Source organism: Pelecanus crispus, chromosome 9, assembly GCF_030463565.1.
Source record: "Pelecanus crispus isolate bPelCri1 chromosome 9, bPelCri1.pri, whole genome shotgun sequence".
Classification (NCBI taxonomy): Eukaryota; Metazoa; Chordata; class Aves; order Pelecaniformes; family Pelecanidae; genus Pelecanus; species Pelecanus crispus.
In genome coordinates this window covers 7,266,797-7,291,079 of record NC_134651.1, presented here as the reverse complement: position 1 = coordinate 7,291,079, position 24,283 = coordinate 7,266,797, and the positions used below count along the sequence as shown (strand labels likewise).

Below are 24,283 nucleotides of genomic sequence, written 5' to 3'. Positions count from 1 at the left end.
CTTAATCTATTTTATGAGCCTTAAACACTACAACTCTTTGCACAGTAGAAATTTCAAAAGATCTAGAAACTCCATTTTTTCTCCTTATGTGGCTTTTCTAAACCCAAAGTTTTACTTTTCATGAATATTTTTAACCAGCACAAACCTTTTTAGGCTTTTTCTTACATCTATCCTTTGTCAAGGAAGAAAGAAGCAATCCTGTGAATCAGATCCCATGTGCATAATCACACAACTATACGAACTAATCGCATCCATAAAAAGCATTCAGTTCAAACATTGCTATATAGGGAATGCTTAGTCTTAAAAATTATGCTGTTTGGACTAGCAACTTTGAATACATCTTATGAGCAATCCATCTGCACTGGTACTATTTTTTTCTTTTTTTAACTTAAATCAGGGGACTTGAGCAACCTGACAGCGTCTATAATAAGCCTGCTGATTACTTCACCTATTGTAATTCTTGCTTCTTTTTTTTTGTTTCACATTTCTGTTATACTGAGATGCACATTGTTAAAATGTTTTTAAAAAATTATCATAGCTTGATTAGCAACTAGGAAGTTTAGAGTGGTAACCTCAACCAAGTTTATAATGAGCATCAAATTTGTTACCCCATATAGAGCCACCACCTACTATAAATAATGTAAGTTGGGTGGGCTGCACTTGCTTCTTAGCCCGGGAGGGCTCATTTACAGCACAGATTTGCCACCTTCGTTTTTAGCCACTGAGCCATGGCCAAGCCTGGGGGCTCACCATGCAGGTGGAGGAGTGGTGGCAGGCAGCCTCGTGGCTGGGGATGAGGGGTTGTGGGCACATGGAGATTCTGGGGCCATGGGGGACACCGGGTGGTGGCAACAGGGGGAGTGCCAGGGATGTAGGGGACACCAGGTGGTGGGGTCGGAGTGAGGGCACAAGGTAGTGGGGACACAGAGAGGCTGGGGACGTCGGGTGGTAAGGGCGTGGGGAACACCAGGGATGCGGGGGCACACGGGGTGGTGAGGATGCAGGGACGCCAGGGACTGCAGGCAGTTAGGACCTAGGGAGGCATGGGACACCAGGTGGTGGGGTCTCCAAGGACACCTAGAATGTTGTCTTTCGAACCCTGAAACATTCCGCCTGCAACCGCAGCTGCCAGCAGCGGACGGAGACCTGGCCGGTAAGTGAGAAAGCTGCCTGTTTCCATGCCATACACTAGAAAGGGTCTAGGTGGGGCCTGGGTTATCACATCTGGAGCCTTTCCCTTTGAGGAATAACGGGTTATTAATAGGCTTTTCCTGAGTTGGGGGTAGCTTTGGTGCTTGCAGTGGGGATAGTCCTGTGAGGGAGCAGAGGGCTCCTGGCCATCACAGAGGAAACCTACATCTCCTCCACTATTACCTTCACGCTTAGTGGGGTGGAGACTAACGAGGGAGCAGCTTTCATTTTCTTCACCTCACCCAAATTTACAGTCCAGTCTCAGCACTTTCCAGAGACCACAATGGGTTTCTTCCAATCACCTCCTCTCCCACCTACCCAAAATGCCTTGTTTCTTTCTATCACCTAAAATCAACCTCTTTACATCTCAGTCAGCTCCATTCAGGGAGCTCATCTGGCAATATAGAGCTTTTCAGGCACTTGTCTCAACCGCTCTCCAGTGTCTCTCCATCCAGAGTTTTTTTCCTCTCCCATTAGTCATTTAAGTTTAAAAAAAAATCAGCTTTGAAGATTTAGGTGGAGAAGGGCCTTCTCCTTTTTTTATTTCACTTTTGTTTCCATTTTGCATCTTCCTTCCAGTCCCATTTCATTCTGACTACAGCTTTTTTTTTTTTTTTTTTTTTGAGGAAAAAGGTTTAATTATTGTTTATCTGGCTCTCCCTGGATCCTATCTCCAAATTACTGCATCATCAACAACCCTCTAAATAGACACTAGGAAAATTCACACGGGAGAGAGACACTATGAATACTCCAACCACAGGGAAAGCTTCAATCAGAGCTTGCACACTGTTAGACACCAGAGAGCCCAGCTACAAAGGCCCAGGAAAGTTGGTTTCGTTAGTTCTACTCATCACCCAAGTACATCTTTCACACTCCTATCATCTTCCTTTATTTCTCTATTCCCTCCTCAGATCTTCAATGCTTCTCCTCTCTTACTGAATCCCTAGGCATTTCCATTTTATTTCTTTCCCCCTTTTGTTGCTTTAGCCCTTTTGTTGCACTTTTCCCCCACAATTGTTTTGCTCTGCTCTGCACTTTTGAGCCAGCAGATGAGTAAGCGTGGATAGGATGCAATGATTCATTCGTCTAGGTTTCACCTCAACTGCACAGCTAAAGTAGGGAAATTTAGATGCCATATCTAAGTTGCACCTGGGGAAGCAAATGTGCAGAGGAAGCAATAGGGCTGAAGCTACTGGAAAAGAAAAAAAAAAAAGCCTGGTTTGAAAGTAAATTTATTCATTTATCTGCAAAACAACATTTTTTAGCAATATGGCACATTTGTTCTGTTTTGAGGTTTTGTATCTTAGTTACTTGATTAATTGTGCTGATTCTGCTTTGTATTTCTTATTCACTTGTCTCCCGCTGGTCATGGGATTCTTTAGTCCTTGGCACCTAAGAGGGTAGCTTGGCACTGGGATGAGACTGTTGTCTGTGAGGTTTATGCCGTTTTCTACTCTATTCCAAAATCCTTGTTGAACCCTTGCAGTGTTCCCAGCTGTGAACATAACTCCAGTGTGCCTTGCTCCATCAGCTCTGTTTTGTGGCCTGCAGTTACAAGGTTTATTTGTCTGGGTTAGGAGCAGCAGAGACTTCATATTTTACTGCATTTTTTAAATGCATTTGCAGAATTTCTTTAGAAAGTAAGGTTAACAAGTTGCTCTGATTTAAGTGTGTTCAGCAATTCAGTCTCTTGACAAATGAAGAAGGACCTTAAAACCCTTTTCTAAGCCTATTTTAGAACTTTTTTTTTTCTTTTAGCATGTACATGAGTGGAGCTCAGGTCCTAATGAGCTTGAACATACTTCCTCCAGTGGTCCAAGGTGGGAAGAAATCTTTGCTTACACTCAATGGTCTGAGATGCAACTGGTAAAAGTCAGGTTGTGGCAATACAGATTTCCTGTTACGTATAAGCACGATATCTTCCAGCAGCTTCAATTTCTTCCATTTTCAAAATATCAGGCAGCAAGTATTCACAAGGAAGTGAGGAAGAGCTGAGCTAGAATTACTGAGCTGGGGTGTGCTCTAAAGCATTTAGGACCAACTGCGTCAGGGACAGCCGTGCAATCCCCTGGTGTGCTTGTGCTCGTGTGCTCCAGTGAGCTCAAGGGCTTGGACTGACCCAGTGCTTCACTTCCCAAGCTCTTCCCCAACAGGGATGTTCCTCAAGAGACCCCGAGGTGAGTACAGTTGTGCTGAGCTGGCTCAGGACCATTTTTAATGGGACTTAGAGAAGGCAAATGCAGGAACCCTAAAAGTGAGAAGATGATCTGCCATGGGTCTCCTGTATGTCTCAGAGTAGGATTCGTTTCTCTGTGCCTCATTTCCGTACCCCATTTTACCACAAAGGATACTTCTTTCCTCTGCTTCGTCTATTTAAAAATGTCTTTTACAATGAATATGTAGAAGTATAATAGGAACCTGATCTCAGACGGCACCATTTAATTTTATTGTAATAATAGTCATAAGTGTACGAAGCACAAACACTGTGCTCAATGTAGAAATAGATTTAATACATTTAACTGGATTTTGAAATTGGTTCTCCATGAATGGACACCCATTCTTGTTCAGATCAGAAGTGGCATCTCAGATGGTACTTTGGAAGATGATAGAATACCTGTCATCCTTATACTGGGATAAAGCAGAGAAGGAACATTAGATTTCCACTCCAGGCCTGTGAAAAGAATTTTTTTTCCCTGATACTTGGATTTTATTTCATTATGTTTCCTTTTCTTCATTTAATTTAATAATATGTTCCAAATCTATTTATCCAAATGCATCTGTTTTATAGTTGGGGAAATACAATCTGAAAAGAAAATGTAACTTTTTTCCAGTAAAGTTGGAAGAATGGAAGGCAACTAATTTTAACATATTGCCACTTAATGTCATCTTGTTTGCTGATAAAATACATGGTAAAGCATTTTCAGTAATCACTTCTTGAAACAAAACAGAGCTTTCCTGAACTAATGAATGGAGATACATTTATTTATTTATAGGACGTTCATCATTCTAATTCCTTTGTGTTTCACAAATATTAGTAAGTTGATCCATGCAGCACTGAAAAGAAGTGAGGTCTTATTAGCTCCATGAGGCACAGAAATCACATGATCTGCCCACACATACCAGAAAGATGCATGTAAAGTATAATTAGAATGAAAAAAAAAAAAAAAAAGTTGCTCTTATTACAGTACCTAAACAATGAAAACCTCCCTCTGTCATTCAATATTGCTAACCTTAAACATTAAATATCCTCAGGCAGGCAACCAGGAATATCTAACTAGATAAAAATGGGAGTTTTTTTATAAATACATTCTTTGATTTCTTTCCTTTTATTTCCTGAGCCTTTACATGATACTTGAGTTATATTTCCAAGCTTTTTCCTGCAGCCATGAGGGCTAGAGAAATTATTTTAAAATAACATTGAGATTGTCATCTAATTGCATACCTTCTAGAAGCCAAGTTGTAAGCAGCCTGCTAAGTAAGATGAGGTCTGTTGTATTTCAAGGAGACCATGCTGCTTATTCTGTATTTGCATTGTTTTCAGGAATTATAATGCTTTAATGCATTACATTAGAATGAATAAATGAAGTATTTTATTAAATACGTTCCCTTTATGGTGCCTACTCCTTAAAAGGTCATTAGTTATATCTGTGCAAATTGGTGGTATTGCCAGGATATGACTACCTAAGCTTGCAAAACTATTTAGGAATATAGATTAAATACCGCGGTAATAGTATTCAAATGTGACCACTGACAAACTTTTATGGGCAACTTTGGACACATGTAAGAGTCATTTAAAGTGTTTTGCATTGGTTTATCTTTGCTCTGACAAAGTCATTGGGGCTTTTACCAACTGATTGAAATGGTAAGTAAGGCTAACAATGAGGAAACTCCAGGCATCATTGTTGTTCTGAAAGAATATGCAGAAAATTCAATGTAAAATGTTTTGCTGCATTCCACACGTCTTTATTATAAATACAAGCTCCAGCTCTGTAACTGCTTATTTGCACGTCTAATGTTATGTGACTTTGCGAGACTACTCACTCCTATAAAATTAAGACACTGCATGTGTGTGTTTGCAGGACTGTGACCGCAAGGAATACTTGCTCAATGCAATAACTAGCAGTTGAAAAACAAAATAAAAATCAACTCTAATTGTGCCCATTTAAATTCAAACATTGAAAAATAGCTTAAATATGGTATTTCAGAATGTAAATTTTATAAAAAGTCTGAAGATTTTAGGATTCTGTTAGCTCTTTAGTCCCTCTGTAACGAGGCTATTACATAGCATCACTCAGATTGATGTTGAAAATAATGCAGCTGCAAAAGCAGCTGCAGCAAGAATTCACAGAAGCCAGGATGCAAAGCAGGCCCTGCTCAAAGTCCTTGGCTTTAGCTTTCTGTTGTGGGTTTGTTTTTTTTCCCCCTACTTATTTATTAGCTTAATTCCAGCATCCTCTGAAATGATGCCCTGCTGGGAATAACTGAGGGTTAAAGCTTTAACAGCTTTACTTAGTCTCACAAATGAAAAACCTGGAATTTACTCTCTTCTGCAAACCAGAGTCACTCTGACAGCAGCAAATGCTGTTTTTTTTTAAATGAACAGTTCAGGGTTGGTCAACATTAAGACAGTAACAGTCAAGAAGAAAACACAGCATCAAAAAGGAGGCAAGCTACTTCACCGTTAGGTACACAGGTGTACAAGAGCATCTTCTGGTATTTAAAAAGACATTTATGCCCTTGGGCAGGAGCTGATGAACTCGTGGGCTGCTGCCTCAAAGTGTTAGTCTGTCATGTGGCTTGCAGGCAGGTTTGGAGGAAGGTGCAAGTCCAGCACCCATGCTTATGCTCCCTTTTTCATGACATACAGAGGGTGACAGGAATGAATTGTAGCAGCAGAGTGCTGGGCCCTGGTAAATCTAGTAAACCCAGCTATTGGCAATCCCAAAGGGATTTGCCACCATCCTCACTCCATTTCCTAACCCTGAAGCCTGGGAAGGATAACTGACACCTCGGTTCTTGTTGGTTCTTTCACGGACAGGTTGATATTAGGAAAAAACAATTTTAAATAATCTTGAAACAAAGCTTTACACATAACTTAAAACAAACATGACTAAGTCACTTCACTCAGTCTTTCATAGCCACCTTGTAAGACCTTCAGAAGAATAGTTCCTAGGGAGATTTACAGTAACAGGTGATGCAAAGAAGCAAAGCATCATCATCCACCTCCCATATCTGAATGTACGATAGCCTGTTAATTCAATAGATTCGGTTACTAGCCAAAAGTGACTGGCACTCAGGATGCAAAAGCAACTGTAAACCCCTGTTCCTCTTTAAATCTAAATTTCAGAGCTAAGAGAATACCTTGGAAGATCTCTACTAATGGCAAAATTTGTAACATGATGTTTGCATCCCAGGTGAAGCCATGCCAAACAGAACAAGTCACTCCTGGCAAAATCAACTGGATGAAAGGAACTGGTACAGTTCTCTTTCAACAGATATAACATGTTCGGTCACCTTATCACAAATTAATATTCAGGTTGCAATATCTTGCATCCATTGGAGCTTTGCAGAATTTTCTCAGGAAGGTCATAAAATAAAACATTAGAGTAGTATAACTTAAAGGTTACAAAAGCATGGGTTACAGAATCAGCATTAGTCTGTGACAGCATTGGCTCCAGTCCCAGTGTAGTTTATAGGAAATAAAGGCAAGAACCAACCACACATTTAATAAAATGAACAAAAACCTGTTAGAATCAACTGCTGCATCAGATTTTTTTGTTGTTTTTTTCAGTGGCTCACAACCACCACTGGGTTTGCCTTGGGTGTCACTGCTGTTACAAATTTGTGTCATTGCATATAAGCATGTCAAAGACCAGGTTGGCTCGCACATCCTGAATGGGAAATTTGTACCTATAGAACTTGTGCCACGCACCTTTCTATTCATCAAGGGAAGGAAGAAAAATTTCCCTACTGTTCTTGCAGCACTTCAAGGTTAAAATTCATATTGACAAAAATAATGCAGCAGAGGTAATAAACGTTCACCAAGATTAAAATAATTGCACAAAAGGCAATTTCTTCACTGAAGAAATGAAGACACCAAACTAAAAGAAGAAATTAAAACCAGAAGCCATACTAAGAAACTAAAAGCTGTCAAAGAACTGCCTTGAATGTTAATCGGAGCTATTTCAGCCAGTCCTTTTTCACAACCTTTTCTTTCCTGCTAACTTTTATGTTACAGCTCTATTGCCTGTACAAAGTTGCTGAATTGAAGCTCTGCCTGTCAGGAGCTCTCATCTGTGCATGCTTTAGCTCTCAGTTGTTACTGGATTTGCTTCAGCTGCCACTATTAAACCATTGCATGTCAAATTACAAAGCAGTTAGGGTGAAATGCATAGTTGTAATACATGGGTTAAAAAAACTTCAGAAACCCTAACTCTAAGTTTCTAGGTTTGTAATGATGACTTTGGAAAGTATTAAAATATCTTTAATTAATATAATCCCCAAATTACTGACATGTGCTTTCCTTGGTGTCACATAAGTTTTTTATCTGTCCACCGTTCTCTTTTTCCTTCCTCCCAGGCTTTTTTTTGCCTAGGAATATTTAAAGTTCATTATTCCACACTTTGAGAAATGGAATAAGCATAGATTGAGTATTTGCTAAAGCAGCTAGTGAAATAAGGAGGTGGCTAGATAAACTGTCCAAATGCTGAATTTTGCCTCATTCTGTCTAGCATTACTGCACAAACATTGTATCTAAGATGAACTCCCTTGGAGGTATACCATTAGTATAAGGCACCTGTAGTGGTGGGATGAAGAGGAGGAGTCTAGAAGACGGGTCAGTGACAGCTGCCACCATTGTGCTCTGAATCAGGAGCCAGGGAGGGACCGATGCACAGCTATGGCTAACTCGTTTAATATCTCTGCTTAACATCTCTGCATCCCAGTGGGACTCATAATATTTAATTACATATCTAATGGGAAATTCAGCCTCACCCTGTGAGTTATTGTGCTTCCTCGATTTCTCTTACGGTGGAGAAGCACAGCACTTCACAGGACTGGTCCTGCCATGAAAATTAATCAGTTTATGCCCGAACAGGGCTTTCAACATACAGATCATTCTGTATGACAAACTAGTATTAGATAACAGAGTTATTCAATTGAATTATGGAGCCATAAGAAAATTATTGTCTCTTATTTTTAATCAAACAGACTCCAAGCCAGATTAGTCCCTGATGATGATGCTTTGGCTATTTCAACAGGTCTTATTACCACCAGAAAAGTTTCTCCCTCTTTTTGCTCCTGTGCACCCTGGAGTTTTCACTGCTGTATATATAGTCCACTCAATACAGCCAGCTCTAGGTTTCAGATTAGCCCTTACCTTCAGTGAAGAGTAAGTGTTAAGACAGCTTGTTGCAGGTAGCTAAAAAGCCTTGTTGGTTTGGAAACAAACCTCTCCACCTTGTTTGGGTTGGTTTGGGTTTTTTAGAAACAACCTGTTTAACCGTCACTCACGGCAGGGATTCCTGAGTCTAGAAACAGCTCTGAAAGTTTCACAGAATTAAGCACCAGCAGTTCTGCATTTCTTTTCATGGCATCAGAAAAATCTCAGGTTATAGATGTGCATATGATTTCATATGCATGAATGCTTCAGTGCCCTCCCACCAGTTATCAGACTCTTTATTAGCCTCCATAACCCAAGCAGAAGAATTTTAATACTGCCTTTAAGGGTCACTTGAGCAGAAGCTTCAAGACAAATTGTACTGCTGGGGTTATAGAAATTCGGTAGCTAACTTGGCAAAAGAGAACTTAGTTTTGTTTGCTGAGGTATAGAGGTATATTGTTTGCATGGTCGTCTTTGCAAAGATGAATTTCTGATCATAGGAACCCATTTGTGGTCAAAAGTTTCATCAGCTTCCATCTTTCCAGACTTGCTAAAATCTTTGGGACAGATCAATGTTAACTTACACCAGTGGAAGATCTGGACAGGGTCTTTAAGATTTCGCATTTCTCATTTAGGCTGTCATCTCCACAGACCCCAGCTGCAAGAGCATCTGTATTACGAGAAAAGCAGGAGGGACTTGCCAGCACCCACTGTCTGCTCCCTTTTTCCCTCACCCTGCATTTTAGTCTACAGGTTTTACCTTTTTTCTTCCATTTATTGCTCTTACATTGGAAATCAGATACAACAGTCATAAAGAACAACAGCACCAAAGAAATAAAAGCCACAACAATAAAAGACAAGAGAAAGGAATTCCAGTTAATGACATCTATCTAGGGAGATTCCCCCCTGTGGGGAAGTGGAGCAATATGGAAGGACATTCAGAAGGAAGATAGCCAGCCCCTCAGTCTACTAAAATTCATTTTGCATATTGATATGATAGCTTTTTTAATCCTTTTCTCAGTTTCTCAGAGCCCTACTTGCTGACTTCCATTTCTTCTTCTTACCATGCTCGTGCCATCCTTTTCTCCCTGTTGCTCCTTTTAATTGACTTTGATTTGGGGATTCTTTTCTGTGTGTGTTAGTGCTAGGGCAAAGAATTAGGCACACAAAGATATTAGATTTTTGACTAAGTGTCCAATAAGTGACTTATGAAGCTGTAGCACTGATTTGCCAAGTTTCTGTACACCCCAGCTTCATTCTAGTTACATAGTTGGTGTAATTGAAAGGAAGGACAGCTACCAAAGTTGTCTTTGTTCAAATGGGGTGGTCCTAGTTAGAGCTTGGATGTTGCAGCTAACATTTTACTGTATAAAACATCACAAGAGTCAGCGATGGAGTTTTGCAGTTGGTGAACAGAAACGCCAACAGCTAAAATGGTAGCTCTCATCTAACACATCTCTTTTTGATTAACATGAGTTAATGAGCAGAATTGAGGGGACCGTAAGGGGACACCCATCCTGGAGTGGTGACCAGCAACTAGGGTTGGGTTCGATCACGGTAACTTGTTTGTCCGGTATAGCTAGAGCAAGAAAAGGATCTGTATCCTCAGCTACATCTCTCTTGCTATGTGTTTGATCTCAGTGCCATGCAAGGTGTCAGGCACCTTCTTTACTGTGGATCTGATGGCTGATATGTTTTGTGTACCGCACAATAGGTAATGGAAGTCGTTATAGGTCTGCTAATGTCTCCTTTAGGTTTGGGCTTTCCTAGGGCCTGGTCCCATAGGAATGTGATTATTTTGTGAAGTGAAAGAGAGCGCTCTCTGTACAGTGAGCTCTCATTGAATTCCTGCCTCATCCTGGAGGCCAGGCTGCCCAGAGCAGTTCTGAGATGTAGACCTCTTAATAGCGTGTTGGCAGATCTAATCAAGCCCCCAGCACAGTCTGCAGCAACCCTTCTAAACCAAACTTTGCCCCTCTGCACTCGTTCTTTAGAAGTACTCAGCTCCCACCATTTCAAAGCAATCTTCTCAGAAAATCAATAGTTCTTCATCTCCTTCAGAATGAGAGCAAGTAGGACACTTGGACGTTTGCTTTGTAATCTCTTCAAAAATTGCTTTCTTGTCTTCCCAACAGAATTAGGAAATATTGCAGTACCAAAATACCAAAAAGAAAAAAAAAACACCTCAAGCTTTTTCAGCACAACGTCTCAGTTGTAGGACCAATCTTTGCATTCCTTTTCATTTAGGGATTACCCTAAGCTCACTGGTCTGTTTATACCTTAGGCACACACATACATCCTTGTTCCTCACACAGAGGAATTATTTGTTCTCACAACTCCACTTTTCAGGAGCCTGCTGTAGAAACATTTACCATTTTAAAATTTCCGTTTTCTCTCCCTCTTTCCTCTCAGTGGCCCTTTAGCTATGAAAATGAACCGCTCTGCTCCCGCAGTGCTGAGCTGCTGAATCCAATCGAGGAAGGCTAGCCAGGCTTCACATCCCCGTCAGACACAGCGTTGACCTTTTTTTCCTAATTGACAATGCGGGGCTTTGTGCTAATAGGATGACATCATTACGCAGAGCTGAAATGCTTTCCCTGCTGTCTCTTTTGTGTCTCAGTATTTTTCTCCCACACTTCTAGAGGAAGTATTTCACTAGGAGGGAGTGTAAAGAAGACAGTTACACAGTGCCTAAAAAACATATGCAGAAAACATCCTCAATTTCTCTCTCTTCATTTTTCCTTAGTCACACTAGTTACCAATGGCGTGTCCTGAGCCCTCACTGAATCTTCTTTTTCCTTCTTCCAGGCTGTGATCACTGATGCTTCTTTTCTGTATTTGCTTTGCCTCACTGTCCTGAGGTATGCTGCTAGGGAGATTCTGGTTCCTTCTTCATTTTGAATTATAATTGTAGTTGTTAGTCCACTGTCCTTTTACAGCTCTGATTTTATTCAAACAACTTGTTAATAAGATCCTTGTGCATCTGTACAGCAATAAATAGTTAATTGAGGCGCCTAATTTTGTGTTAAATTGTTAGCAGTTAACTTTTGCTGTGATACTCAATAATATAAAGTTTTAAAATAATACTTTAAAGAATACATGGAGAGGAAGAAGCCCCAAAGAAATGGAAAATATTAAGAGCTATGTTTTAGCTGTCTTGTGAGATTGGCTCACCCATTTCAGAGAGTACTAAAACTATTTAAGATGCTGCCTTAAAGCATAAAAAAATTGCCTTAATGCTGATTATAGATTGGCATCCATGTGCCAAAGCATGAAGTCTTGGCTAAACCAACAAACCAAAAACATATGGTGGGCTTTCGCTGGAGAAGACAGAGCAGAAATTTCCCAGTTCTGCCTATCCCCCTCTCTTTCTCCCCTCTCCCATGGCTGACCTATTGGGTACTCCTAGCTCATTGTATGTATTTCCAGCCTGCTTCAGTGCCTAATGAAATGGATTAGCTCAGATCCCAGGTACTTCTGTGAATCTGTTTACCCTAAGCTGTTTTAATTTGCACAGAAATGAACTAGGAGCTGCAGCAGTAAAAGAGAAGGGTAGTATTGACCAGCTGGGAGAACAGCCTCTTAAATCACTCAGGCTAGTTCTGCAGGACCATGGCTGTCTATATCCTTACTGCAAGAAAGGCAAGCATGAAAGATAAGACAGACAAAACAGAGTGAAGAAGGGAAAAGATTCAGGAGGAAGCGGAAGGAGATCCCATTACTATTCAAGAATATCCAAAGTTGGCAGGAATAGGGATTTATCTATTTGCCTTTTTTGCACAATCAATGCCCAACTATTTCACAGAAGACTCCTGGGTTCCTGGACACGTGACGGCGATCTTCATGCCATCCTTTCCTTTCTGCATTTAAGCACTGTTCAAGGCGGCAATGACAACCACTTCATTAACACACCTTGTGAAAAGTTCTCTTGATTATTTTAATTGTATTCCTATTTCTTTTTGCACATTATCCTTAAAGACATGTTAAGTATTTTAATCGGGATTTGTTTCTTACATTCCGTTTCTGTCATATTTACCTTCAGCTTTAGTTGACTTCCATAAGCTATTGTAATAGAAGGAATTGGAGTTGTGTTACTTAAACAACAGTAAGCCTAAGCTTACTGTCTTTGCATAACAGTGCCTAGTGAACTAGCTATCTGATAGCTGTGAACAGTAATTATTAATAGAGTTTAATATTTCTCTTATGTCTATAGCCTAATGAGATTAGTGCTTTGTTGTACTCAGCACCACATAAACAATTAATATGTGCGTTTCAGCCTCAAAGAGCAATTAGGATAATACGGTTAAATCCCTGCAAAGTACTATGAAAAAACCATGACTAACCTTGCCAAATTTCAGCCCAGAGCCCAATTTATTATTATTATTTTTATAAACAGGTTAAATACAGCGAGTGAAAACAGTGTTTAGAGTGGAAGTGCTGACAAAACCTTTACTGCAGCAATGTGGACAATGCAGCTGTAATAATGGCAAGTGTGCCCTTATCACAGCAAGAAAAATGTAAGGACTTCTGATTTTGCACTGAATGAGCCATTACTTGCGTCTATCACAAAGAAATAAGAGTACTGAACAAAAAAAGATACATTAAGGGTTTTTTTTTTTTTTCCCCCAAAAGAAAACTAAAAATAAAAAAGATCAGATGTGACTCAGGCTTTCAAACAATAAAAATAGCAAGATGAAAGAACTAGGTTGCTTCATTGCCTAAAGAAATGGCTAGAATCTTAAAAAGTCTGAACCCTGATTGTGAGAGACTCGCTTTATGGGCTGCTAAGAAGGTGCTGACCTTCGTCATCAATAGATTGTCTGAGCCTTTGTGGTATTCAGCAGTAAAGGAAGTGCTTAAAAAGTCATCCCGCTGAAAGATGGACTGGAAAAATCTCCAGTTCAGATCTCAGCATAGCTGTTATTGGTGCACATGCTCATTCAGAAAGTCTGTCTGTAAATCTAATACAGATAAATCTTGCTTCATTTTTAAGTGATAAAACTGGAGCATCCTCACCTTAGAGATGGATCAGGATATCTGGAATTCAATATAAGTGAAATTATTATAGAGGAGGGCAGCTGATGACCTATCTGTTGTGGGGCTTTCGATGTGTATTGTTATAGTACTATATTTTTCTGTCTGTACTAGAGGACATTGAAGAAGTGGGATAACACTTGTACAAGTACCAGTGGTATAATTTTCTTATACTTGCTCCATAGTTTTGGATGCAGTTTCGCCTGTTCCAACATTTGCACAGAAATGAACTGTGGCAGATGACTGCCCTGTGATTTCAAATGGCCTTCTGGGAGTAAAAAGACTATTATAGATGAAAGTTCAGTTCCTATAACTTTCTGAAAAAGTCCCATCACAGTCTAAGTAATATATTAATACAGCAGTTGTCATTACATATATCTTCTAGCAGGGTGAGTTAGCCTGGGTGGGGTATCAGGCTAACACAACGATATGGTTGCCGATACACAAGTGAGCTCGCTGAAAGACAGATGGGGTATCTGTGCACAAAATGCATGAGTGTTGCCGATACAGTCATGCTCCGGCTGAAAAATGTTGTGATGTTATCCTCTAGAAACCGTGCAGCATTGAACATTCACAGCAGAGAGCACAAAATACAGATGGACCACTAATGACTAGAGCTTCTGGGACAGCAGATGAGGTACAGCCAGACCATCCTGAACGAGGCAGCTTGTACCTTATGCTGCAGAGGAAGTGAAAATAAAACAAAACAGTGACAACAGAAATCTCTGCCAGTTCTGATCAGGGTGGCGGGAGGGAGAATTATTGCTGTCTCCAGATCTGATGGCTAATTTGTCTCTGAGTTTTAGCAGGGCACTCATGGGGCACATGCAATGTCAGAACATGGGTCCACTTGGACTGCTGTCCAATGGTCAGTGTAAGGAACCTGGCTCAGAGCAAGAAACATAATCGTCACGTCCCCTTTCTGCTTCCTAGCTGCCATACCATCCACCCAGACCTCCGAACCATGAAACTGTATGATCCAGCAGGCCAGCACTGGGGAATATCTCCTTGAATTTGCTTCTTTCTCCACAGCCTCTGCCATGAAAGGCAACTGTGATCCTCAGAAACAGCAACTTGTGCTGTCTGTGGAAAGATTTTACCGAAATCGAGAAACAGACCTTTTTCTGAAGTGCAGCCCCACAGAATTCATGTCCCAAATTGCTGGTAATGGTAATGTAATGGTTCAGTTTTAAGGCAGCTTAATTCCCTCTGAGAACTACTAGAAGAAATTCCTCTCTCCTGGCCCTCCACTTAAATCAACGTTGAATGTAGCCCAGTGGTTCTACCTTGCTATATGCAGATTCAGGAAAATAGCACTGCAGTCTGTGGCATTTAGAAAGGTGTTACTTCACAACTGTAAGGGCAAAAGCTTTTTTGGTTGAAATCAAAGTTTACATTCTGAAGCAAAAAGGGCTCATCAAAGAACTGGCAAAGAATTTAACAACTAGGCGCCAGCTGAAGTGCCGGTGTGATTTATCAGCAGGTTCTCCTCTAATCTGATGTGAGATAATAGGAGAAGGTGTTGAAAGCAGAATCAAACTAGACACAGAACAGAAAGCATAAGTAATAAGGTTCATAAGATCACGCACATAAGGAAGTTTACGTTATCTAGTAGGCAGGCCACTCTCCCCAAGAAGGTTTTCTCAGTTATATTGGGAAATCAACAGACAAAACCGGAAGATTTTAGAAGACAAATGATCTTATGTTCCTTTTGCATTTATATTTTTTTCATGTAAGCCTCTCCATCTGAAGAGATGTGGTTTCCTTACCAATTGACCCCAAAAAATACTTAGCTGTAGTGGCTGGCAGTGCCATGGACAGAGGTCTCTTGGCAAAGATTAACCCTCAGGTATGCAGAAAGCTGAACTTGCTTATGACTGATCAGGAAGATCATTCCTGAGAGCTCACAAATTTAGAGTAGCTTCCTTCTGACTATAGAGCTAAATTGTCTATCTATATTCCCCTGCATAGTGATTCATTAGAAGCATTTTACAGTAAACGCTTCCAAAATAAAAAACAGACATTTTAACCAAAGTCTCAGGAAAATACTTAACTGACAAAGATAATGATTTTCTAAAAGCTTTTCCCTGGAAGTGTTTTTTTATTGAGGCAGTGATTAAAGTGAGCCTGCCTGAGTTATAACATGCTTCCATCGCACAACCCAAAGTCATGTTAATCAGCTTAAATACCTAAAAATACAATAGGAGCAGTATAAATCCACTTGATACAGCAAAGTTCATTTCAGGTGCTGGTCGACCGGAAAAATGTCCGTAAGTGATTAAAGAATTATTGGTCTGTATTTCACTGTTTGTGCTCTGCTTTTTTTTATTCTGTGCTAAATTATTTTAAACTTCTTAAGAGTCTAACAACAAAGAGCTTGGTCCAGCCAATTTCCCATTCACGCCAATATCAACCCCCCATCAGATATAGGGCTTTTTTGTAAGATTTCTGGTGAGGAGAAGAGTCCGTTAATTTTCCTTGAGGACTCCTTGATACTATATGGCTGCTCACAGGAAAATCCCTGCAAACTTGTATCTGATGTAGACACTTAAATCTCATTTTCCAGAGTTCTATAGGACCGTCAGTGAACAGCCCACCCAAGAGGCTGTGGAAGTCCTGTGTTCCCCCTCCAGAAGCTGGGATAGCCGTATACTGCCGGGCCAAATGGAGGTCCACTACAGGTCCCCTATGTGACAGTTATGTTGGCATGACGTGGCACCGAGATTATCAGGCTCATCCCCTCAGCTGGTGCTGGGGCTGGCTGGAGTATCTCTGCTCCACTGCACAGTGAAAATAAATCATAATTTCCTAAATTACTTAGTGCTGAAGCCAGCACTGAGAAACACGGCTTCCAATCTTCAGGCTATGCTATGGTTTGTTTTAAAAAGGGATTGAATGTCTTACAAACAGGTAAAATTGCTGCCAGATGCGAGTACATTAGCCTTTTCCAGCTGCTTTACTGCTGCCATTCAAAATAGCTTGCTATAAATATGATTCCTTTGAGTTCCATTCTGACAAGTGCGGAGCACTATCTGGGAAGGGCCAGTGGTTTTCCATCCCCATTGAACTCAGTAGGAGTTGTGATTGCTCAGCTGAAAAAAGTCTGCTGAAATTACCTTAAATCACACAATTATCCCCTCACCTCTCGCTCCTTCTCTTGCAGTCGTGGAAGGAGGAATAAGTTTCTCCACAGGCAGTTCTGCTACAGTAAAGTTTTCAGCCTAGAGGTTGTGAACAAATGTCAAAATCAACAAGTTCCCTGCTTCAGGGCTGGTGACAGTCCTGGCTGCAATCTGGCTTAGCCAGGGGAGGGGGGGAAAACACGACAAATATTTGAAACAATATTTACATTAAAATTCAGTATCAGCTTCTGGTATGGCCTAAACTGCCTTCACCTCTTTCCTTTACCCCTTTCTATAAATTTCTGCCCATTGCCCTAAACAGCAAAGGTTCACCATACCACAGCATCCAAGACACATTCCGGCAGCTTTTACAAGTGCAGTAGTGCCTGCTGTAGGGCCCTCACTAAAACTCAACAAGTTGCTTATTGTTTAAAATACGTTTCTGGCCGAACAGAAATGCATTTATTATGTATCTTCCCTCTGCACAATCTGTACCTGTAGCTAGGTACATTAAACTGGTGTTAAGCGTATGGAGGTCTGTTAAACAGTAACACAAGGTTAAAGGCTGACTGTTTATGCTTAAACCATTCTGAAAGACGGTCATCATTAAAGCTATTTACCGTTAGACTTTTCATTACTGATGAAAAAACTGAGAAGGAAATTACCTGTGCCTTCCACCTTCTCACTCTGAAGTCAGCAGGGGCAGATGAAAATCAACATTTCCTTTGAGCACCGTTATGAGTTACAATGCAGATCAAGTCACCTTTCCTGTTGTACAGGAACTGGTGTTGAGAGGAGACTTATGAACTTGATTCTGCACCTTGTTGTACCAGTTTGAATCCACTACTGGTTCCCTGAACTGAGAATTAGGCTGTTAACTACTGGGGGAGGGTTGCTTCTTAGCACCAACACTCGTGTCCTTTGCAGACAGTTCATTAAGAAATGGGTTTGAAACCCAAATCCGGATCCAAATTTTCTTCAAATGCAGCTGAAGCTGGGACCCCACTTGGAGCTTGTGCCCCTCTGGAATACATCCGCTTTGCCTGATTTTTGAACACCTCTCTCTGACCTTAGTTACTACTGTGCTTACCAGCTCTCAAAAATCAGGCCACAGTGATTTTTTGCACCCTGTAACAACAATGCAAGTCGATCAGTCACAGGGTTTTGGTTGTTTTTCTTTTGATTAAAAGCCAGATTTTCCCTTCTTGTTGCAGATATAACAAACTGATACACTGGCATTACTTTACGTAAAGAAACATCCGCTATCGAGAGCTATCAAAAATATTTAAGCAGCCTTAAACTTTTACACAGGAAAGAGAAAGTAATTAGAGCGAGTCTGATATTCTACACACTAACTATTGAAGAGTTTTGTCTCATAATGGTGCCTACAATGTGCCTAGTGGAGAAAGCATTTGCATGCTTTTTTTAGCTCTGCAACATTTGAGTATTCTTAACTTTTCTACATTTTCTCCTAGGACACTTTCTTTGCTCAAGTTATGGCATCAGAAAGCAAAATTTACTTCCAAAAAAATCTCATAAGCATGGATGGCAAGAATGAAACCTCTCAGCAAAAGCGTAGTAGTAAGGAGTCAAATGTAGCAGCAAACAAATTGAATGATCTTCCAGAAGCACTGCAAGAGGTCAAGAAACACCTTGGGGATGGAGCAGCAGAAAATACAATGGAAAGAATAAAAATGGCAGAGAAAAAGAAGAGAAAACGAAGTAATGATGTAGGTGGAGCAAGCCGTAAACGGAAATCAGAAAACAATGAAAAACTAGCTGTGAAAAAAGAAGAAACAGTGGTAGAGACTGGCAATCGGTTAATCCCAACACCTCTGTCTCATATTCCTCTGAAAAGCCTAATGGACCTAGAAATGGAGTTGGTCTACACCAGTGAGGAGGACATTTCCTTTGAGTTTGCTGAGCCTCTGGTGTCTGCAAGTACACAATCAGCGTGTCGTGATTCTGAAAAAGCAGATGCTCTGAGCGCACCTAATGGCAGCACTTTGCCCCAGATTGACAAACAGCTCCAGGTGACCCTCCAGGAAGCCAGCACTTGCTACAGGCAGAAGAACTACACAGCAGCAGCGGAGCAGTTCTCAACAGCACTGGAGGTATGGGGCTGAAAAAGTACAATCACCATGGCAAAGTAAATGAAAGGCTGTCACTGTACTGACTGGGTGTAATAATACCAAAGTGAACAAGGAGCAAATAATACCAGAGTGAACAAGCAGCACAAACCTGGGATGTGTATGGTTTAATAAAAATCCTGAGATGCAATTTCATGTGAAATCTGAAAATTAAGAGCTATAAATAAATCATGGAAGGAGGGGGGGACTGGACTGGCGCACAAAATCTCAGGTGATTTTGTATCTTTAAGTCTTCAACTGTATTTCTATATGGAAGAAATTTCAGTCCCATAGAGTGGGGGGGGGGGGGTGGGGGGGGGGGAAGCTTCTCTAATCCCAGCTCTATCAGGGACAAATGATATCTCAATAATCAGGGGAGTTCCCACCCTACCCCAGCCATCCATGCACTACTGGGTGAAATGTTTAACCCTTCGGTTAAACAAAAGGTCTGTTTTAACCTCTATTTTTCCCTACAGCATTTCCACCATGCACTCTGTTTTCCTTTTTTCTCTAAAGCCAGAAGATGGCCATCAGATCTGTGTAGAAATCCTTTTCTTTCTGCATGAGAAAGGACAGGTCCAGCAGTGAGCAACCCCCTCTGGACACAGCTGGCTTTCTCTTCAGCAGCTAAGAGTCCAAAAGCTATTTTTTTGTGGAAAGAAAGACTTCTTGCCTGCCTGAGATACTAAGGAAATAATATGACCTTGGCTATGATCTTTGAAACTAATCTGTGATTTTCATGACTTTCTGCCTGTAAGTGCTCAAACTTGAGCTGTCTTAAATGGATCTGTTCTTCAATAAGGAGATATTTCTATGTTTTCAAAAGCAGAGCCCTTTCCAGTTTCAGGCTGAGCCCCTCCAAAAGGAGGTATCTAAAGACCTTTGACATTTTTGAAGATCTGAACCAGCCTTGAGTTTTATCAGTATGACATGAGAAGAAGAAGAGAGTAAAAGAGGGAGTTCCTAACACTCTGGCAAGGTTGCAATTAATTTCGCAAGGGGAGGGAAGAGAAAGGATGTGTGGGAAACCCCAGCAGGTGAGTCAGGGTTACATCCAGCGACCTCCTGTTTCCTGGAAGCCAGAGCTAACAGCCTTTACAGTAAAACTGATCGTTCAAAGTTGTATCATTATTCCCAGATTTCTCTAGTGCTGCTAATCTCAGTTAATTATATTGGAAATCCCTTGTATTATGACCATGTAATTCATAATGTGCCAGTAGAAGTCATGGTTCATAATAATCACATAATGGGCAAGGACTTAGATGTAATCAGATTTTAGTTACCCTGTCGTGTTTCCATAATGCTGCTATAAAACCGACATAATCACAAAAAAGCACTAGTTATTTAAACATTTTTATCAGATTGATGTACAGTATCTTTCTCTTTCTCTCTTCTTTAAACAATGTAAGATAACAAAAATTGGATTACAATTGCTGGGAACAGACTATGATAAACCGTTTGCTTTTGTGCAGAATGAAATTTAATAATGGCATCAGCCTCTCAATTTTTACTAATGTTAAACCTGTTAAATAGTAGCACTCTGCAGCCAAAGGCCGCTTTCAAAGAGGTAGCATTAGAACATTTTGAAGACACTACCTCCAAGAGCATAGCTGTCTTCTAAACCTTGAAAGATACCCTGTATCCTCACAATTAACCCAGCTGCTAACATTTACTTTGCAGATGAGGGCTTGACTTTTACATGATGCAAAAAACCCCACTCTTAGTAGCTATAAGGATTTTGAAGACCAGTGTCTGCTTCTCAAAAAAATAAATAAAAAAATAAAAGAGAGACATTTTCCACTTTACAGGAATACAGTTGGTGATTAGAATAGAGGGCTTGCAAGCTGGACTCTCTGGACTTTCCCTAATGTTTTATCTCCACTGTGACCCCAATCACTTCAGCTATGCACTTGACATCCTGAAAAAGGATCCAACTATACTTGTTTCAGTGCTGTAGTGCCAAACTTAATTCAAAAGCATTTGTAAAACATTAGAGGTTTGCAGCTGACAAGCAAATATCCTATTCCTATTTTTTGCTACAATATTGAAGGCATTTTATTTTAAAACAATAAATATTATAGCAGCGAGTGAGTAAAATTAGAAAGTGCCATCCTTTTTAGGCTTTTTTTTCCCTACATTCAGAAATGATCTGTGATGGGGACAAAAACACTTGTCACTTGAGAAGAAAGGAGTACTTGTCTCCTCCTAAGAGGAAATGGAAAGGCTAGCTAATAGACATGCTGGTAAAAGAATAAGTAGAGATTAAAGAATTCCTTCCTGGGATTGTGGACAGAGTGATTGGGAAATCACAGAAATGTAGGGCTGGGTCTTCTCAGTAGTCTTTTAATCCAGCTGTCCTCAGAAGCAAAAACCAGAATATCCCTGAAAGACACTCTGTTTCTAAAAATCTCCACTGAGACAGACTTCTCATCTATATCAGCAAGCTGATGGGAAGTTTTTCCCAAATCTTCCATGGTGCAAAATAGCCCATAATGAGTTTTCATTTCCTTATTTGACATGAAGAGCAATTAATCACCCTATTCTGTCTGTACTTGCAACCTCTTAGCATATCTCTTTTCAGTCTTCTCTAAATTAAATAAATTCAATCATCTTAGTATTTCCTCCCAGGTCATGTTTTCTAAAACTCTGTATCTTTTTTTTTTCTTTTCCCTGCATCGTCTACAATTTGTCTATCTGTTCTGCTATAGCCAAACTGGAGATGATGCAGGGAAAACCAGAAAACTTAAGCTACTGAGATTGGAACTGTGGTTATTCTGCCCATCGCTTTTTGAAGAAATGAACAAAAATTCCTCTGCATTTCACATGGGTGAAGAGAGCGTGATATGTAACAAGCTCAAAGGTCAGAGAATTCAAAGTTACGGTTTCTGATGCAAAATGTTCATAGACATCTTTCAGATTTAAAGAAATTAAGGCTTTACTCTGACATGACAACATTTTCAGTTAGACACCCTGATCCAGAAAAGCGTGTGCTTAGTGTTAAATTTGAATAGTATCACTAAAGTTAGTGTTACTGTACATATTACAAGTATCATACATGTTTTGGCTCTTCTTTAACCCAAAATGTCTTTTCTAGATACATCTCTATATTCACGTCATATTATCATTCTTTACATCATGTTGTTTTTCAAATATGCAAATAACAGGCAGTTCTGAAAGTCTAGTACTGAAACTACTGGATTTTAAAAAAAGAAAAAAAGGAAAATTATTAGTCAGAAAGAAAAACTGAAATGCTTGTTTAATTTAGAGACTTTTATATGTTGGACAGCATGCTGCTGATTACCACAGACATCAGGAAGGCAGTGTTATCAAGAATTTGTGGCTTCTGACTATTTCTGCACTATTTAGCTATCATTAAATTAATCAGGAGGGACTTAGTGTTAGTCAGCTGCATTATAGTTGGCCTGGGAGAGGAAAAAGTAATGCTCCCTTGGAGAACTCTCACCAACAGAGCTTAAGAATTAAGTACTTTCTGTTGCTAGTGAGGAAAATAGCTGAAGAAATTTGGGCAATAATCTTCACTCTTCTAGCTCCTAGCTCAATAATACAGTATATTATATATACTGTATTGAGAAACACTGTAAATTTCCTAAATTTTTGGCATCCATCTGTTGGAATGTAGGGAAATAGGACTTGAACATCTGGACTGGGATATGAAGGGTATGAGAAATCACTCTTTAGCTTAAAACCTCAGTGGAAACCATATACGTATATCTATAAAATCTCTAGCCAATTATTAAGAGCTTAGCTATAAAATAACATTAAACCATTATGAGGATCGAAAGATCTTGTCTCAAACTAATCTCCTAATATCGGAGAGCATAAATGACTTCAGAAACATCAGCCTGTTTAAAACCAGCACAAATTTAAATTTCAGACCCTGTTGTTCTGAAAATAATCCTGCCCTGTGATTAAAAAATAAATGAGAAAGGTTCATGACTGCCCTGCACAGAAAGAAGTCCACAGTATCTCAGCACACAGCTTTTGGCGTAGAACATCTCAGAGACACGAAATGCATCCCACGTGTGAGGTGAAGGCCTCAAACAGCGCGTGATTAATTCACCAGAGTGCTGTTGTGGTGCCTTCCACAAGCTGGAATATCTCCATTTTCCGCAGATGGCTATTATGGGCACCTTTCCTATGGCAGGCAGATAAACATTAGTGCCATCTTTTTTGTGCACCTTGAGTTTTTAGATTAACCTTTCCTGTGGCTCATTGCCTTGTGATTCACTGCTTGCAGAGAATGCTTTGTCAAGACCCAGCTCCCTCTTCCAGGCAACAATACCTGCAAAAAGCAAATATTTTGAAAGTGGCTGTGGCACCGGTGCCTCATGGACATAATTACATACCAATTTAGAGTTAGGCAGCACGGTTCAACCAAGCCTTCCTCAATTCGTAATATGAGAAGAAAAAAATTAGTATTTCCTATATAAATGCCTGTGTGAAAAGAAGTTCATCTTAACTAGTCTATCCCCTGGCAGAGCTCATTAGAAAAGCAGAGGCAGCTTGCTTACAGGCATTGCTGCAAGGGCAGTCCTGGGAGCACCACAGGATCAGGGTATTTGGATGTGCTCCCTGTTGCGACCATTGGATCAGTGCTAGCTGCTGCAGAAAGACTAGGGCACAGCCACATTTCTGCCCACCCTCTCTCCCCCAGCATTGTCTCTTTTTGCAGGTGGGTCTTGAGGTCCAAGAAGCTGTCAATGTATAAAAATGTGTAATCCCTTGCTTTATGGAGCACAGAGATTGGAATTACTGGTCATCCACTGGAATGAAAGGGGTAGAAAATAGGACTATATATAGTTTCCCCTTTTCCCTCTCACCAAGAAAAGCTGTGCAAGGACTAGATAGTTTAACATCATGAAAGTCCTCAAGGGAAAGCATGTGAAAGGCTAAATATTTAACACCAACTTTCTGGAGCTAAAAGATTAGACTCTCAAATTAGGTATCCTTATCATCGGCACAGGTCCTCTAGAAACTTCCTGTGACTACACCAGGTCTTGGACAGAGAACATCAAAGATGGCAGTCACTGAGCCCCCAAAGCCTGAGTGTGAGATGCTGACTTTACTTCCTAGAAATATTCTTTTAACCTCCAATAGCGAAGTAGTTTCCTAAATATGGCCTACTCATTTAACTTGCTTAAAAAAAAAAGAAAAAGAAAAAAGCCCTGATAATCAGCATTTTTTCCTCTCCCTATAGTCCCATCACTATATTTTTAGGCTGCAAAGCCAAGAAATAGATTTTCTTTTTTTTTTTTTTTCCTTACTGATACTTATTGTCTTTTACGGCTGCAGAAGATTTTAGACCAGGAATGTGAAGCTTACAGATGGCTCAAATTTGGCTTCTGGGATAGAGTGGGAATCTGTTATAATGATCCATTTGGACATGTTCCCATTTTTTGATCACT

General features: G+C 40.2%; 1 protein-coding gene across 1 annotated transcript in view; it reads left to right on the top strand.

The window, feature by feature from the left end:
• The first annotated feature begins 18,224 nt into the window (after positions 1-18,224).
• Positions 18,225-24,283, top strand: part of SPATA16 (spermatogenesis associated 16) — an 80,679-nt gene continuing 74,620 nt past the window's right edge. Inside the window, exon 1 of the mRNA XM_075716968.1 lies at positions 18,225-18,842. Coding sequence (XP_075573083.1) covers positions 18,225-18,842 — 618 coding nt within the window. The remainder of the gene's footprint in view (positions 18,843-24,283) is intronic.